An 18,614-nucleotide genomic window follows, 5' to 3' on the forward strand; every position below is an offset into this window, starting at 1 on the left:
GCTACCTAACCAGGTAAGAGCCTATCAGGAGGGGTCTCTGACGTCACCTGCTGGCACTGGCCACTCAGAGGTCTCCATTGTGACCTCCCACCTCTGCATTCAAGATGGCAGAGGTCTGGGACACACTGGAGGAGCTCTGGGCACCACCCCTGGGGTGGTGATGGACAGGGGAGTGGTCACTCCCCTTTCCTGTGTCCAGTCTCGCGCCAGAGCAGGGGCTGGAGGCTCCCTGAACCGGTGTAGACTGGCTTATGCAAGGAGGGCACCATCTGTGCCCCTCAAAGCATTTCCAGAGGCTGGGGGAGGCTACTTAGCCCTTAATACCTATTTCGAAAGGGAGAGGGTGTTAAACCCTCTTTCAGAGGAAATCCTTTGTTCTGTCTTCCTGGGACTGGGCAGCCTAGACCCCAGGAGGGCAGAAACCTGTCTGAGGGTTGGCAGCAGCGGTAGCTGCAGAGAAAACCCCAGAGAGCTAGTTTGGCAGTACCCGGGGTCCATCCTGGAGCCCCAGGGATTCATGGAATTGTCCCCACAATACCAGAATGGTATTGGGGTGATAATTCAATGATCCTAGACATGTTACATGGCCATGTTCGGAGTTACCATTGTGAAGTTATACATAGGTATTGACCTATATGCAGTTCATTTGTGTAATGGTGTCCCCGCACTCACATAGTCCGGGGAATTTGCCCTGAACAATGTGGGGGCACCTTGGCTAGTGCCAAGGTGCCCTCACACTAAGTAACTTTGCACCTAACCTTCACTAAGTGAGGGTTTGACATATAGGTGACTTATAAATTACTTAAGTGCAGTGTGAAATGGCAGTGAAATAACGTGGACATTATTTCATTCAGGCTGTAGTGGCAGTCCTATGTAAGAATTGTCTGAGCTCCCTATGGGTGGCAAAATAAATGCTGCAGCCCATAGGGATCTCCTGGAACTCCAATACCCTGGGTACCTAGGTACCATATACTAGGGAATCATAAGGAGGTTCCAGTGTGCCAATCAGAATTGGTAAAATTGGTCACTAGCCTGCAGTGGCAATTTTAAAAGCAGAGAGAGCATAAACACTGAGGTTTTGGTTAGCAGAGCCTCAGTGATACAGTTAGGCACCACACAGGGAACACATACAGGGCACATTTTATGAGCACTGGGGTCCTGGCTGGCAGGATCCCTGTGACACAGGCAAAAACTAACATACATACATGTTAAAATGGGGGTAACATGCCAGTCAAGATGATACTTTCCTACACCTAAGGCCTACCTTAGGGGTGTCTGACATGTAAGAAAAGGAAAGGATTAGGCCTGGTAAGTGGGTACACTTGCCAAGTCGAATTTACAGTTAAAACTACACACACAGACACTGCAATGGCAGGTCTGAGACATGATTACAGAGCTACTTATGCGGGTGGCACAACCAGTGCTGCAGGCCCACTAGTAGCATTTGATTTACAGGCCCTTGCACCTCTAGTACACTTTACTAGGGACGTACTAGTAAATCAAATATGCCAATCATGAATACGTCAATTACATTTTGTAAAGGAGCACCTGCACTTTAGCACTGGTTAGCAGTGGTAAAGTGCCCAGAGTAGCAAAAACTGAAAAATCAAGAGTCCAGCACACATCAACAACCTGGGGAACAGAGGCAAAAAGTTAAGGGAGACCACGCCAAGGATGAAAAGTCTAACACCAGTCCCCAGCTCAACGGATCATGAATAAAAGGAATCTTCATTACCCCCTCGCCAATCCTGAGGGATCTTCAATGGCTCCCTCCTGGAAGCCTGAATCAATTTCAAAATCTGTTGTCTAACATACAAAAACTTTCATACACCTAGCCCTAGCTACTGAACAGACCTATTGAACATCTCAGCTCAAAGACAAAACCTTTTTTTCTGGTTCAGTGCATGCCATTTAGAACATTCTGCTGACCCATTAAGAATGGCCCTAGACATCCTGTTCTTCAGAAAAAAGCTTGAGACTTATCAGTTTACAAGTTATATCGGAATGTCATCCTTGATCTATCAATTCCTAGTAGAAGGACAATTATCTTTAAGATTTGTGGCCAAGGCACTGCTCAGCCCTTCTCCATTGGCTCTTCTTTCTTATGGCTTGTTCCATAATTTATGATAATCTGCTACAGAAACCATATATTGACCTCCTTCTCACCCTCTTTTTCCTTGGCCTCCCCCTCTGAATCATGCCCTTGTCACGAGTATTTGTGTCCTTATGTAAATATAGCTTGCTTATGTAGTTACAATTCTTTGTAAAGTGTTCTAATACGGTCTGGTGAAGAAGCACTATAGAAAATTACATAAATAAATAAAACTAAATATAAATTCATCTAGGAAGGTGGAGTTGTATTTGGAGCAGGGGAAGTAGACCACTTGTGTAGTCATGTAGCTTTTACTTGACAACATTTTCAAATGTCTTACTTGTACTGGAGGCAGAGATCTACAACAGTTCGGATGGCCTCCACCTCCATTTCATCAGGACGAGACTTCAGAAAGTTGTTGTACTCTGAGCAGTCTAAACAATGAGAAGACAAAGAACATGTTAGAGATTGAGGGGAATGGACACAAATTTGTGTAACAAATTTTAAAAAGTGTTAATAGGGACAACTTTATTGGACCAATTTCATGCCATCCTCTAATTCATCCGGGGGGAAGTCTGCCGTTCCTTGTAGCAGAAGGTACATGTTTCAGATTTTAACAAGTATTGCTTTTGTATACATTTACAAGTTCTCTCTTTTATACGATTCTATGTTTCTGTTTTTCCAGGGCTTCAAGTAGGAAACACACACTACTGTTTGTTCGGGACCAGACACTGCTTTTTTCAACTTGTTGTGCATGTTGGCCGTTTTACCAGGTTGCCAGCCCAATTGCACATATGAGTACATAATCTTGGCTGTTAATCCTTTGATGGTTGAACAGCTGAAAACACAGCATGGTTTATATAATACCTGACTGGTGACCAGATAAATGTATCAAGAAGTTTCTAGCTAGATTGTGGAAATTATGCAGTTTGTTTCACAAAATTTCAGAAACATTCTGTAAAAATGGATGAAACTGCAAGACATTACCTATTTATTCCAAAATGTGATTTGCCAGTATCTTGCATGAATTTAGGCCTGATTTAGATGTTGGCAGTAACAGTTCCGCTGTCGACTTTTCAACTGTAAACTCGTCCACTGCTGCGGTGGCCAGCCTGCCATAATTAGATGTTAGTGGTCCCATTGACGAAAGACCGCATGTGAACCGCCGTTTCCACCAAGAAACACGGGCTGCATCAATGGCGTGTAAGGGAAAAGGGGATGCTGGCCGGACCGCAGCCAGCCTTCCTACTGTGCAGAATTAGATGTGCCTCACCTTCAAGAGAAAAGTGGTGGTCCACCAAGTTAGTTGGTGGATTGGGGGGATTGGGGGGGAACTCACCTTTTTACCACTTGCCAAATCCTGTCTTTGACTGGACCCGACTGGGTAATACTTGCCGTTGCTACTGCCACCGACCCAAGGAGAAAACATGACCCCCCTCTATCAATGGACTACAAGGTAGGGACGCAGCATTTCCAGGGTACATTGGGTGGGCACTGCACAGGATGTGGGGGCCACTGGAGACATATACATATCACAGTATTTTTTTAAATCACTGTGACATGCATATGACAGGAACACAGTTGGTTGAGACAGGGGTGGAGGTACACTGGTACACAACACACACTACACAACTGTCATTATGGTGCCAGTATTCATTTGCAAATGAATGCTGGCACCACAATGACGGTACATTCACACCTGTCAACTGTGTCCATGTGTTCAGATTGCCAGGGGACCTGTACCTGTCATGTTGTGCTGTGAGTTGTGTGTGTGAGTCAGTATGTGTATGTGTGTATGCGATGTGAGTAGCTGGGTGAGGTGTGGGTGTGTGTGAGAGTGTAGTTGTATTGTTTGTTGTGGTTATGCAGTGTGTTGGTGTATTATGTATGGTGTGTGTATGTTGTGTCACGAATGTGTGTAAATGTGTGGTTTCGATATGTACGGGTTGTGGTGTGTTGAACTAGCAATGGGTAATTCTGAGTATGTGTTGTATAAAGTGTAGTGCAGTGGTGCCCCTATGGCTAAGGGACTGTAGTGTGGTTAGTTTTACGTATCATTTGCACATTAGCTTTTAGGCTTTAGGCCTTTGTGCACTTTGCCCTGGATATATTTTATTCATTTGCTTGCAGCTTAGAGCCTCTGTGCACTTTGCTCTAAATACTTTTATTAGGCTTCGTACTGTTATTTTTCAAAAAGCCAGTTCTACGGTTTTGTTTTATATTCATATCACACTGTTTAGCCTACTTCAGCACTGGAGTTCTCCATAACACATTCCTCTTCACTCTGTGCTTCAGTCAAGGATACAGGCGGTCATTCCAACCGCGGCAGCCGGCGGTAGCCGCCCGCCATGCGGTTACCGCCGAATGACCGCACCGCAGTTAAAAGACCGCGGCGGCCATTCTGGCTTTCCCGCTGGGCTGGCGGGCGACCGCCAAAAGGCCGCCCGCCGGCCCAGCGGGAAAGGCCCAGCAACGATGAAGCCGGCTCCGAATGGAGCCGGCGGAGTTGCTGGTGTGCGACGGGTGCAGTGGCACCCATCGCGATTTTCAGTGTCTGCTTTGCAGACACTGAAAATCATTATGGGGCCCTGTGAGGGGGCCCCTGCACTGCCCATGCCAGTGGCATTTACCGCCAGGACCAGGATGGCGGGAAGGGGGTCGGAATCCCCATGGCGGTGCTGCAAGCAGCGCCGCCATGGCGGATTCCTTGGGCCAGGGGTAAACCGTCGGGCAACCGCCGGTTGCCCTTTTCTGACCGTGGCTTTACCGCCGCGGTCAGAATGGCCCAGGAAGCACCGCCAGCCTGTTGGCGGTGCTTCCGCGGTCCCCGGTCGGAATGACCCCCACAGTCTGGTACATTGCCGATAGACATGGTAGGAGTTTAGTCTTTGGCATTTCTGCGTAGGGACATTTTGTGATCACGCTGACATGTTAGTTATAAAAACACTTCCTTGTCCCAATACACGCAAGAGGGAGATTCCGACCAGGGAACCACAACTAGCGCTGACTGCCTTGTTGCAGATGTTGAACAAAGATCACAGGCCTTTGCTCAGGTATGAGGGCTGATGTCTCCCCAGTGATTCAGAAAGGCAAGTTAGAAGCTTAACATGCTGTGCTCGAAATAGAACAAGCAGAGGGAGAGTAGAAACTATTAGACACTATGATAGCTTTGTTCTTATGTTTTACTCTCCTGGTGACTATTTCAATCCTACTGTGTTGTATGGTTCTGGTTATTGTGGCTCACGCCTTATTATCTAAAATGCAGTCGTTTTATTAAAACATTATATAAAACTTATACTGCCTTTGTCATTTGTATATGAGATCATACTGTAAGTGAGAGAGTTGGTTTGGATCTGAGTGACCACGACTTCCCTGAGAAGTACCAAAGATGTCATGCGCTCGGCTGCCCAATCATCTCTTCCCCGTGGGAGAAATGAGGCACTGCTAGTTAGCCGGAGCAAAAACCGGATTTAGGGTGACAGAGTTCCTTACACGTGGGTCAGAATCAGTCCCCCACACCGTTATCGATCCTGCCGCCTAGAAATCCAGTAGTCTCATTTTGGATAATGAGAGCCCACGCGACATGGCGCCGCCAACGATTGGTCTGGCTCTAATTTTTAGGTCCGGCTGACTCTCTCGGTCTCATATATATATTGACTCCTCGGTTCCGTAAGCGGAGACGTCCGTGGGGCTGAGGATTTCCGCCACCACGGGATAGGCATCCTATTACTTAGTGGTTGGTTGTTCAAGCTTGAACTTTGAAAGGAAAACCCCGATATTGGTGTGCCTTCTCTGACCTAGTGCTGTTTTTACAAATGGCGAATCCGAATGTTGTGAATATAGCGCTTAATATGCGACAACCGCTCACAGGACATCTGATAGCACATGGACTGACGGTCCAGGGGGGTCCGGTCACTTTTGTGGTGGACGCCCATGCAGCCTATAGAACAGAACTTTTTTATTCTTGGGTCGTATTTCCGGCAGTTGATGGGGGTACAAACACTTTTCACGAATACACTGTTGCGAATGTCCCTAGACAGTACAGGGCTTATGCATACTTAGAGATACCTTTATCTTATCAAGAACACCATAATTGTCTTGATGGCGCCCTCCCACACACAGTAGCACAAGTTAGGTTAGGTCCACTAAGTAATGATGGTCCTACCTGGCCTTTATTGGCTACATATACACCACATCCTGCGGTTGCTCAATTGGCAGTGGCTGAAGTTCGTCGTTTATATACAGACTTAACGGCTACATATAGACGATTAGTTCAATTTGTAATGCAGACACTAAACACAAACGCAGCGCTTGCTGCTCCGGCGCACCCACAGGCAGTGGTTCCGGGTATTAATCCGGCCACTGTACACTCAGTTATGGGTAAAGTACCGGCTAAACGTGAGGAAACTCCATTTTGGCTGGCACAAAAAATTAATACGCTGGAAGCAGTATTTCCCCATACGGGACCTCAGGATAAACATAGAATTTTGACGATGTGTTTGCCGTATGGGATGGTTCCTCCGGTGGACCTTTGTAATACCTGGGGCACGGTATTTGCCGCGCTCTACACTACGGCACACGGTACACCGACATTAGCTAATTTACCGGAGGTACTTAAACAAATTCAAGATGAATATGGGGCTGCCCCTGCCTTAGATTTGGGCATGCAGTTGATGGGCAATTTTGCCGCAGTTTCTTCTATTATTTTGAGTAATCTCAAGGGAGAGGCAGTAGCACTAGCAGTGCGAATGCGTCTTCGGGACGTTCCACAGATTAATCAGGAACGGGAACTCCAGAGAATAATAGCAGAAACATATTCTAGTATATGTCGCGATAGCCTAGGAGCTAGACCAGAAAAACCCCAATTACAGGGTAAAAATAATAAAGATAATGCTAAACAGCAGCAACCTGAGGGTACTAAGAAGCGCTGGGAAAAGAAACAGCAAACACCTAAGAAAGATGGGGGACAGTCTCCGCAACCGGAGACCCCGCAAAATAGGTATAATCTCAGGAATAGGGATAATTTGAAGACGCCTGATAGATATCAATATACTGATACACGCCAATCTCGTTCCTTTCAGGACTCCTCGGACAAGAGAAGTGAGAGAGGTGGGCGGTCTGAGCGCAGAACTGAGTACGTGAAACCGAGACAGGACTCACAACGCTCAACAGAGGTTTCTATTAAACAAGAAGATAAACCACTGCAACAAAAACAACAATTTAAAAAGAAGAAAGTGGCAGCAGTCTCAGTTAGACATGCCGCTCAAGAAGAGAGTTCTCTTGACGAACAAGACATGGGCGTTAGCACTGTTAGACAGCGCGGCAGAGGTCACAATAGTTCGCCGGAGTCTTCTAGAGCATCTGGAGGTGAAAGCAACTGATGACTTCATACAAGTCGAAACGGCGGATATGCGAGTCTCTGATCCTGAGAGAGTATATAAAGTGACTCTGCGATTAGAAGGGGACATTGACCGCATTGTGCACGCCATCTTTTGGGACCATGTGGTAAAATCATATGACGTTCTGCTGGCCGAACAATATTGGCCACCTGACTTTGTTCGCGACTGTCCGGTTGGGGAGGAGGTTATTATACCTTCCTTCTCACCACTTGTTCCGAGAGAACTATCGGAGTCCTGTAGTAAAACTTGGGCTCTAGCACAGGCCCCTGCCCTATATAGAAATAACGTGGGGTGGGATAGACAATCACCTTATCATGTAATTCCAATAAAGGGCGAACCTCAACCGCAGCCGCAGTATCCTATCAAATTTGAGGCAAGGGCATCGGTTAGGAAAATTCTTACACAATTAGAGTACCAGGGTGTAATTGAACCCTGTGTCTCACCGATGAATAATCCCTTATTTCCAGTTGCTAAACCGGACCACTCATATAGGATAGTGGTGGATTACAGACATTTGAATGGACATACACGCACATATGCAATACAGAATTCACATAGCGCAGCGCTTATGAATAATATTGTGCGTAAAAAATAAAAAACATTAGATATCTCAAATGGATTTTTCTGCCAAAATATAGCGCCCGAAAGTCGGGACTATACCGGTTTCAATGCGTTTGGCTCTCAGAAAAAGTTTTGTCGTTTGCCTCAGGGGTATAAGAATAGCCCGGGACTATTTACGGCTCGTGTTACTGAAATTCTGCACGAGTTGGACCCTGAAGCGTTATCATATGTTGATGATATATATTTGACGGATGATGAGATTCTGCAACATCTAAGGCGTGTAGCACGCATTTTTGTGGGGTTTGCTGAAATTGGCTATAAGTTTAATTTAAAGAAATCGAAGATTGCCTTCCTCAGTGTCATTTTCCTGGGATATGAATTGTCGAGTGAGGGCAAGAGCTTAGCGCCACGTTTTTTGGAGAAATGTGCTCAGTTGCAGCCTCCTAATACGGTTCGGAAGCTCCAGTCATTGTTGGGGTTTCTGAGTTTTGGCAGAACTTACATTCCTGATTATGCTACACGTATAAAACCCTTATACGCGTTGATTCGCCCAAATTTTTCGAGTAGATTTTGGACGATTGAGCATACACATATACTACGAGATTTGCAAACTGATCTCTTAGCAGTTCAACATTTACACACACGGGACAATAAAACGCATTTAGTCATCAGGGTGATACCTGGGGCTGTTGGGTTTACATATGTCACCTTTAATGAGGATGAGACAGTCCCGATTGCATACAAGTCCCACTTGTATTCTGCTGCAGAACAACGATTTGCACAAACTGAGAAAATACTCACTGCAGTACAGATGGCTGTGATTAAAGAAAGACCGCTTGCCCAGGGACAATGCATCATTGTCGTTTCCCCGATTCCAGCCTTAGAGGCTGTTACAAAAGCGAGTATTCCTAATTCGAAGGCTTTACACCCCCGATGGATACAATGGGCTACGTCTTTGACAGCCACTGATGTAGATTACATATTTGACCCTAAACTACAGACTCAAGAATTTCTTCAATATGAAATGGAATACCCAGTTCCTGCTGGCACGTTGCCTATTGACCAATATCAGGTGGTCATGTATACCGATGGCTCTGCGCAACCAGCGGTTGGGACTAAACAACAATATTCTGCTGCATGTGAGGTGGTGATCGGCACTATGGAGGGGGAAGTGTTCTGCCCCCGACATACTTATACTCAAACCTTGGGAGATTGTACAGCACAGCTAGCTGAGCTCACAGCTCTATTGTTAGCATTGGAGCATGCGGATCCGGTGACTTTGACCTTGCTGGTCTATGACTCCTACTACTGTGTTCAGTCTTTCAATGAATATTTGCACTATTGGAAGTTGAATGGGTTCAGAGATTCTAAAGGCAACACCATTAAACACAAATTGTAGTGGGGTAAGGTTGCGGATCTGAAGGAAACGCTTCCTAAAGTCCATGTTGTGCATACACTTGGACACCAGCGCGTTGGAATACACGTTGCTGGGAATACCTTGGCTGATGAAGCCGCGAAGTCGGCAGTGGCTGTCGCCACTGTGGCCGCAGTGACTCGTTCGAGTTCCAAACCAGACACAGAGATTTTGGCTGCCATAAGGGCTACGGCTGATGGCACGCCCTTTCCTAAAGGATTTCCTTCTAAATATAGTTACTGCTTGAGTAGTGCGCTAAATGCTGTTGTTAATATTCCAGGCATTGGTGTGCGTGACATGCCCAATAAAATTGAGAGACCTCAATTAATTTCTGCAGCACATGAGGGGGCGGCATCTGCACATGCTGGTGTGGCTGCCACGATTGAGCTTTTACAGGCTCGTTACTGGTGGCCTGGTCTCTATAAAGAGACAAAGCAGTATGTCCTTTGTTGTGACGTTTGTCAACAAATTAAAGCTTCGTCGGCTAGACGCCCACAGCAGACGCCCCTTCTGATTTCAAATAAGCCTTTACAGTGTGTGTACTTGGATCATTGTGGTCCGCTGACACCAGATAGTGCATACAAATATATTTTGGTTGCTGTAGATTCGTGCTCCAGATTTGTGTGGGTCTGGCCACAACGCTCGGCTGACGCTCGAACTGTTATTAAAGATTTGCGCATCTTTGTCGATACATTTGTAGTTGCGGCTTTTCATTCGGACCAGGGCCCTGCATTTGCCTCTAAGGCATTCAGGGACACCATGGCTTCGTTGGGAGTCCAACTCCAATTCTCGTCTCCATTTCATCCTGAGGGAAATTCTGTTGTGGGGCGTTTAAATCGTGATTTGAAGCAATCCTTAACGGCCAGAGTTATAGGTACGGGTCATAGTTGGCTAGCCCACCTGTATGGAGTACAGAGAGTACTTAATAACTTGCCTAGACGGTGCCTGGGGGGTCGTACTTCATATGAGTGCCTGTTTGGAACACAAATGTATGTTCCTGATCTAGATGGTCCTGGTGTGGAGGCGGCAGATACGCCCTTTGACATAAATGATCGTATCACTGTTTTGCAGGATTTACAACAATTCTGTGAAGATAACTCTTCTGCAAGTGCTGCCTCCTCAGGAATTAAGGATGAGCCAGTAACGCCCACTGGTTGGATACCCAGGATTGGGGATCTTGTGTGTGAAAAGGTTGCAGTAAAGAAAGAATTTGGTCCTTCTTATCGAGCACCTGTCCCTGTGTTAGGGGTTAGCGGCACGAGAACTGTAATTTTACCGCCGCTGCACGGGGCCAAAGGAAATCGCTTTGTTTCCATTGATAATGTCAAGTTACAACATGTGGCCGATTCTGCACAGCAGACCAAGAGGGACACCCAGTAGTTCCGGAATCCCTCTCACTACTGGGGAAGAAGTCCCGCTGCAGGTGATTTGCACCGATGCTGTTTCCTCTCCGAGCTTGGGGAGGGTGGAATATGATCTTGCGATTGTTCCACAGACGACGATTAATTTGGATTCTTTTAATCAAGTTGCTGTACGTTCTACTGATGTTTCTGAACATGTGGTTTATAGCGCGCCGAGGCGTGAGCCACCTTCTGCTTCTGTGTTCACGGTTGCACCTTTTGCACAAACTGCCTCTGGCTGCTTCAACGACACTGATGGTGCCGTGTCCGACTCTTCGTCATCACTATCATCAATCCGAGGTCCACGTAAGCTGCTGTTTTGGCTTAAACACACATATTTTGTTTTTCCTTGGAACTATTTGTGGCTTTTTATGGCTGTAATGGCTCTTTTTTTGTGGTTGGGATTTGTGGTTACCTTTTTTCTAGTAATACATGGTCATTTTCTTCCTGAACGATCTGACATTGAGCACGTGGAGACAGTGTTAAAACCAAATTTTTCGTCTCATATGGTTCGAAGAGACTTATCCAATGTAAACATTTCTGCCATACCGATTCCGAATGGGATTGTGTGGGATAAAGTAATGTTTGATATATATGGTCCCACTGAATTGATTCAAATACCGTATGTTCTCAAATTATCTATGAATGATATCGTTATACCAGGCATTGTTTCTGATGATTGGGATGTGAAGACAGTTGATTCTATGCTGACAGAATTGCAATATTATACTGTCTATGACGATGAAGATGCTTACCTATTTAGAGATAATCATGGTGACATGTTTTAATACAACTATTATGGACACCACTTTATTCATAAAGCAAGTAGCTCTAAGTCCATATTTGATTATGTGCAATGGGAACATTGCCCAACTCCTCCACAAGGGAGTTCCAAAACGTATTATGATAAATTTGCATATTTTTCTGGGCATAATCAACAAAATGCTAGGTCTTACTATTTTAAAGTTACTCCGTATGCTAATAAGCAAATGTTATTGACCGATACTAAATTACTGTATTCGAATTTGTTTGTATCTAAACTTTCGGTTGAGGGGTATGAATATTGGTATAAGACTGTTGACTTAAAAAGTGTCTGGGGAACAAAAAATTGGCAGATGCAAGTCAGGGACACATTATTTAGAGCATGTATTATCCCTGTGCAGATGATTTTCCTCAATGACACAATACAACAGACTAGCTGTTTAGGCTTGGCAACGATTAGAGAGTTAAAATTGCCTAGTATACCTGTGTCCCTTACAAATTGAACAATTGGCAGCAATATGTTAATGCTACATTTAATGAGTTTACACACTGGGTCCAGAATGGTACGCTTAACACTTCATTGGTACATCCGGGCGGGTGGTTATTATGGCTGTAGACACTAATAAGTGTCATCAACGTTTTGTCACCTCTTCAGGGGGATTCAGGACTAGTAGGGCAGACCCTCGCTATATTTCACCAGAACATGCTGATATCATAACTACATACAGCGTGGGAAAGCTTTGTCAGCAATGGTTGAAATCATCCACGCTGGATGCAGTTAAATCACATCTCACGTTACTGTCTAATGATACTGACTTACAAGATTTTTTGTCAGGACCTAAGGTACCTCGGAAGAAACTATTTTTATACGAAGTATATAATGAGATTTGGAAGCTTTCACAACAGGAGGCAGCGGCCCGGCTAAGGCAAATTGATCAGGAAAACCTGATACAGGCTTTATCTGTTGTGGATAATGGCATGCATACCCTTTCTGACCGTGTTTACACGATTGACAGCATTGTTTCCTCTGCTATAGACATTATTAAATCAGATATGTCTTCTTTATATCATGGGCAGAGTCAGACGCGGTCCATCATGCAGCTGGGTTGGACTCTTCAGACCTTGAAGGCAGGTCGTGTTCCGTGGCAGCACATTCGTGCCAGAGAGATCTTTGTCTCCTTTAATTTAACTCGTCAACAACAGCTGATGGCAAAAAAGGAAGCGACGTATGTCATGTTAAATATTGAAAAATTTGAGAAACTGCCTTTCACGGTTGCTGAGATTCCGTCAGTTGAGTGGTTGATTCATGGGGTAATTAATCTGCCTATCTCCAATCTGCAATTTACTTCTTGTTTGAAGCACATTCTGGTGGGTAGATACGAACAGTTGGGAGACAGTTACATACACGAGGTGTGGGAGCTTCCCTTTCTATACAGATGTATTAATGGTTTGAGGGAGGTTTTTCTTAGCGGTAGTGAATGCGAAACTTCTGTCAGCCATTCCATGGTTTGTAAACAGCTGTCCTTGCACGGGGCGTGTAACGCTTCGATTGCTAACTTAGCTTGTTATCTGAAGGGAGTTCCAGTCCCGGTTATCAAAAACACTTTCCAGGTGCTTTCTAACGGCAGTTACATTGTTCTTAACAGCGAACGCTGCTGTGGCATGCGTGCCGGAATAGTTTACGTTGTCGTTGTCACCAAGGCCGTTACATGCTGCGGGAATGTGTTGTTTCCCCCCACTCAAATTAGGGAGGTAGCGGACATCTGGCCTCATATTGCTACTTCCAAGGTTAATTTCGACAAGTTGAGTCGACTGAAGGCTTTATTGTTTCAAAAGCATGTGGCCCTTACATCTGCTAGCGAGACCTACGCACTTCAGGTGGCGAGGTCGTCGGCGGAAATACAGTCCCTTTTTATATACGAACTTTCCGAGTCACTTTGGTGAACTTGTGGGACGTATATTTAATGCGTCCAGCACTGCTGGAATTGCACATTTTTTCAAAGCCGTTGGTGTTCGTTTTGCTCACACCTTCTCTTCCATATTCGGTTTAATACCTTCGGCTAGACACTCTATTTTTGGAAGCATTTTTGGGGGTTTCCCGATTAGTTTGGCTTTATTGGCTGGAGTCTTGCTGTTGCTGCTGTTCTTCCGCAATGGCTGTCCCGCCACGACGAGATCCTATCTTGCTGCTCCCGTCAGCGCAACTGTGTCGTGAACGCATGATGCAGTATTTTGGAGCAACACTCCTGGGACATTTGGAGTGTGACTGGTCACTGTCATTCCGACCAGTTTTGGATTGTGTGCAACCTGTGTTTCGGTGCCTTTGGTGCTCGTTTGAACATGCACTGTCTCTCTGTCTCTCACTGCAGCGCCCTCCAGTGGTCGATACTGGTCTGTTGATGTTCCCGATTAGGGCTCATTCCCAGACTTGTGCACTACGGTTGCGTTTGCTTCGCGAGGCAGTTTATGAGATTCCCTTCCTGGAGGAAGATGGTATTGTCTCATTCATAGGCCCTGCACGGCGTGCCACCTTGAATGGTTTTGGGGCTTTGGAACACACCTGCTCCATGGTACTTTTTGGCGTGGATCTTCCGATATTAACATATATCGAAGTGGAGGAGCTCCTGCTTTCTATTGCTTCTGTCTGACAATTGGATTTTTTTTCTTCTTCGAAAATTGACATTATATTGAATTTGGCTTTATTGTCACATGCTTCCCAAATTTATGACTTTGTTGTCCTCTGACCTTGTCGAAATATATATTTTAGGTATTGTTTATCTCTAGGGCATATTTTTATGTTATTGGAACCACTTACTACCGACAAGGGGAGGGTGTAGTGTGGTTAGTTTTACGTATCATTTGCGCATTAGCTTTCAGGCTTTAGGCCTTTGCCGTGGATATATTTTATTCATTTGCTTGCAGCTTAGAGCCTCTGTGCACTTTGCTCTAAATACTTTTATTAGGCTTCGTACTGTTATTTTTCAAATAGCCAGTTCTACGGTTTTGTTTTATATTCATATCACACTGTTTAGCCTACTTCAGCACTGGAGTTCTCCATAACACATTCCTGTTCACTCTGTGCTTCAGTTAAGGATACAGGGGGTGATTCTGATTCTGGCGGGCGGCGGAGGCCGCCCGCCAGAATTCCGCCCCCATTATACCGCTCCGCGGTCAGAAGACCGCGGAGGGTATTATGAGTTTTTCCCTGGGCTGGCGGGCGGTCTCCAAAAGACCGCCCGCCAGCCCAGGGAAAAACTCCCTTCCCACGAGGATGCCGGCTCGTAATCGAGCCGGCGGAGTGGGAAGGTGCGACGGGTGCAGTGGCACCCGTCGCGTATTTCAGTGTCTGCAAGGCAGACACTGAAATACTTTGCGGGGCCCTCTTACGGGGGCCCCTGCCGTGCCCATGCCATTGGCATGGGCACGGCAGGGGCCCCCAGGGGCCCCGCGACCCCCCCTACCGCCATCCTGTTCATGGCGGCTTTCCCGCCATGAACAGGATGGCGGTAGGGGGGGTCAGAATCCTCATGGTGGCGGAGCGCGCTCCGCCGCCATGAAGGATTCCCCCGAGCAGCGGTAAGTCGGCGGGAGCCCGCCGACTTGCCGCTTCTGACCGCGGCTGAACCGCCACGGTCAGAATGCTCGTGGGAGCACCGCCAGCCTGTTGGCGGTGCTCCCGTGGTCGGTGGCCCTGGCGGCCACCGGCCGCCAGGGTCAGAATGACCCCCACAGTCTGGTACATTGCCGATAGACGTGGTAGGAGTTTAGTCTTTGGCATTTCTGCGTAGGGACATTTTGTGATCACGCTGACATGTTAGTTATAAAAACACTTCCTTGTCCCAATACACGCAAGAGGGAGATTCCGACCAGGGAACCACAACTAGCGCTGACTGCCTTGTTGCAGATGCTGAACCAAGATCACAGGCCTTTGCTCAGGTATGAGGGCTGATGTCTCCCCAGTTATTCAGAAAGGCAAGTTAGAAGCTTAACATGCTGTGCTCGAAATAGAACAAGCAGAGGGAGAGTAGAAACTATTAGACACGATGATAGCTTTGTTCTTATGTTTTACTCTCCTGGTGACTATTTCTATCCTACTGTGTTGTATGGTTCTGGTTATTGCAGCTCACGCCTTATTATCTAAAATGCAGTCGTTTTATTAAAACATTATATAAAACTTATACTGCCTTTGCCATTTGTATATGAGATCATACTGTAAATGAGAGAGTTGGTTTGGATCTGAGTGACCACGACTTCCCTGAGAAGTTCCAAAGATGTCATGCGCTCGGCTGCCCAATCATCTCTTCCCCGTGGGAGAAATGAGGCACTGCTAGTTAGCCGGAGCAAAAACCGGATTTAGGGTGACAGAGTTCCTTACACGTGGGTCAGACTCAGTCCCCCACACCGTTATCGATCCTGCCGCCTAGAAATCCAGTAGTCTCATTTTGGATAATGAGAGCCCACGCGACAGGACAGTGTGTGTGTCACTTACCTCTCCTTTCATAGCTGCTTCCATTATAGAAAGTCCATTGAGTTCTGCCACCTTCTCCTGCCATCAGAGAACCATCAACAGTACACTGTCTGCAGGACTGTTACATCTAACTACGGTACGCGGAACACCGCCGACTTGACAGTCTTCTCAGGCCCGCCGCTTTGTGGTAGCAGTGCCAAGATCTAATTCAGGCCTTTTGTTTTTACACTAGGGTATGCTTTGTATAAAAAAAAGTCATACGAAATGGCAACAGGACATTTGAGAAGGTAATGTCGCCAAATAGGCATTTTCTTTGCAACCTGGTTTCCTGTGGATCAAATATAATCAAAATCACATAATGCCAAGTTTTAAAAAAAATTGCATTAAAATACATTTTGGTCAATAAATTATGGAAACTTGTGGACTTCACATTGTCTTTATTTAGCCGTATGAGTGTTCAATCTAAACAGCACCAAAACAAACAAGCATTGGCAAAGCCAATATGTCTCGCCCATACAAGACCTACTGGCTTTGTTTTGCCATGTTGTACACCAGTGTGGCTCCTGTTCAGCATGGCTAAAGGTTGGTAGCATGGAGTGTCAGAGTAGAGTGAGGGAGAAAAGTGTCAGAGTGGACTTGTCTGAATGTTGTAGAGTGGAATAGGAGGATTAGAATGTCGTAGAGTTGACTAGAGAGGAGTGGGATTCAGTATTAGAGAGTGTTGTGAAGTGGGGTGGAATAGTGTGGAGTAGTTTAAAGTGGATTGAGGTAGTGGAGTGGATTGGAGTAGAATGGGCTAGATTGGGTTGGGGTGGTCTAGGTGGAGTGGGGTGGACTGGATTGGAGTCAGAGGATTGAAATGGGGTGAGGTGGATGGTACAGGGTGGATTTGAGAGGGGTGGATCAGATTAGATTGAGTGAGTAGGCTGGATTGGAGTGATAGGGCGGGATGGGGTGGATTGGATTGAAGTGGGGTGGGGTGGGGTGGCGTGGGGTGGATTGGGATGGGATAGATTGAATTGGGGTGGGGTGTCTTGGATTGGATTGGGGTGGATTGGACTCGGGTAGGCTGGATGAATTGGATTGAGTATGGTGGACTGAACTGGGATGGGGTAGGCTGGACTGGGGTAGAGTGTGGTGGATTGGTGTGGAGTGAGATGGATTGGAGAGGGGTAGATTGCAGTGGGGTAGAGGGGATTGAAATGGGTGGGATCGATTGGAGTGGGGCGGACTAGAAATGGTGAATTGGCTTGGGGTGGGGTGGTTTGAATTGGATTGAATTGGGGTGGGTGTACTGGGCTGGAATGGATTGGATGGGGTGGATTGCATTGAGGTGAGATAGATTGGATTAGCATGATGTTGGGTTGACGGCAGTGGGATGCAGTGGAGTGGGGTAGACTGTAGTGAGGTTTACTGGGGGTATCAGAGTGGAGTGGAGTGAGGTGGATCATACCGAGTGGGGTATATTAGGGTTTGATGGGGTGGATTGGATTGAGTGTGTTTGCTTGCATGTTGGTGGATTGGATAGGAGTGGACTGGATTGGGGTGGGGTGGGGTGGATAGGATGGGGTTGGGGTGGGGTGGGATGGATTGGTGTGGAGTGGATTGATTAGAGATTGGTTTACTGGACTGAAGTGGGGTAGATTAAGGTGGTCTGGAGTGGGGTGTATTCTACTGGAGTAGGGAGTATTGATGTGGACCAGATTGGACTGAGGAGGTGGAATAAAGTGAATTGTATTGAAGTGGGATGGAGTTTACTGCAGTGAGGTGGATTAAGTAGAGGTAAACTTGATTGGAGTGGGGTCGGTTGGATTGGAGTACGGAGGTTGTATTGGACTGGAGTGGAATTGGAGTGGGTGGGATGATTGGAGTTGGATGGGATCACTGGAGTTGGGTAGGTTGGATTGGAGTGGGCTCAGATGGGTTGGAAAGAGAAGGGTGGATCAGACTGCAGTGGGGTGGATTGGACTGGAGTGGGGAAGGGTAGACTGGGCTGGGCTGTGGTGGATTTGGGTGAGATGTATTGGATTGGAGTGGGGTAGATTGGACTGGGCTGGATCTGATTGGTGTGGGCTGTATTGAATTGGATTGGGTGTGGGGTAAACTGGGTTGTAGTGGGGTGGATTAGAGTGGGTACATTGGGATGGAGTGGGTTGTATTGGGGTGAGGTGAAGTGGATTGGGTTGGAGTAGGGCAGATTGTTTTGGATTTCAGTGGGTTGTTTGGCATTGTAGTGAGGCAGACTGACATGGGGGAGTTTGTTTTGGATTGGAGTGGGGCAGATTGTTTTGGATTGGAGTGGGGCAGATTGTTTAAAATTGGAGTGGGGCAGACTGTTTGGATTGGAGTGGACCAGATTGGAGTTGGGCAGATTGTTTTGGATTGGAGTGGACAGATTGTTTTGGATTGGAGTGGGACAGATTGTATTAGGGTGGACTGGAGTGGGTGGATTGGATTGGTGTGGGGAAAATTTAATTGAGTGGGGTGGATTGGGATGAAGTGGGGTGGATTGGACTTG

General features: G+C 46.4%; 1 protein-coding gene across 1 annotated transcript in view; it reads right to left on the reverse strand.

Annotated features, from left to right (window-relative positions):
- LOC138266621 (allantoinase, mitochondrial-like) overlaps positions 1-18,614 on the reverse strand; it is a 1,999,095-nt gene that overhangs the window by 656,218 nt on the left and 1,324,263 nt on the right. The window contains exon 7 of the mRNA XM_069215446.1: positions 2,433-2,526. Within this exon, the coding sequence (XP_069071547.1) occupies positions 2,433-2,526 (94 nt within the window). The remainder of the gene's footprint in view (positions 1-2,432; positions 2,527-18,614) is intronic.

The sequence above is a fragment of the Pleurodeles waltl genome, chromosome 11 (assembly GCF_031143425.1).
Source record: "Pleurodeles waltl isolate 20211129_DDA chromosome 11, aPleWal1.hap1.20221129, whole genome shotgun sequence".
NCBI lineage: Eukaryota > Metazoa > Chordata > Amphibia > Caudata > Salamandridae > Pleurodeles > Pleurodeles waltl.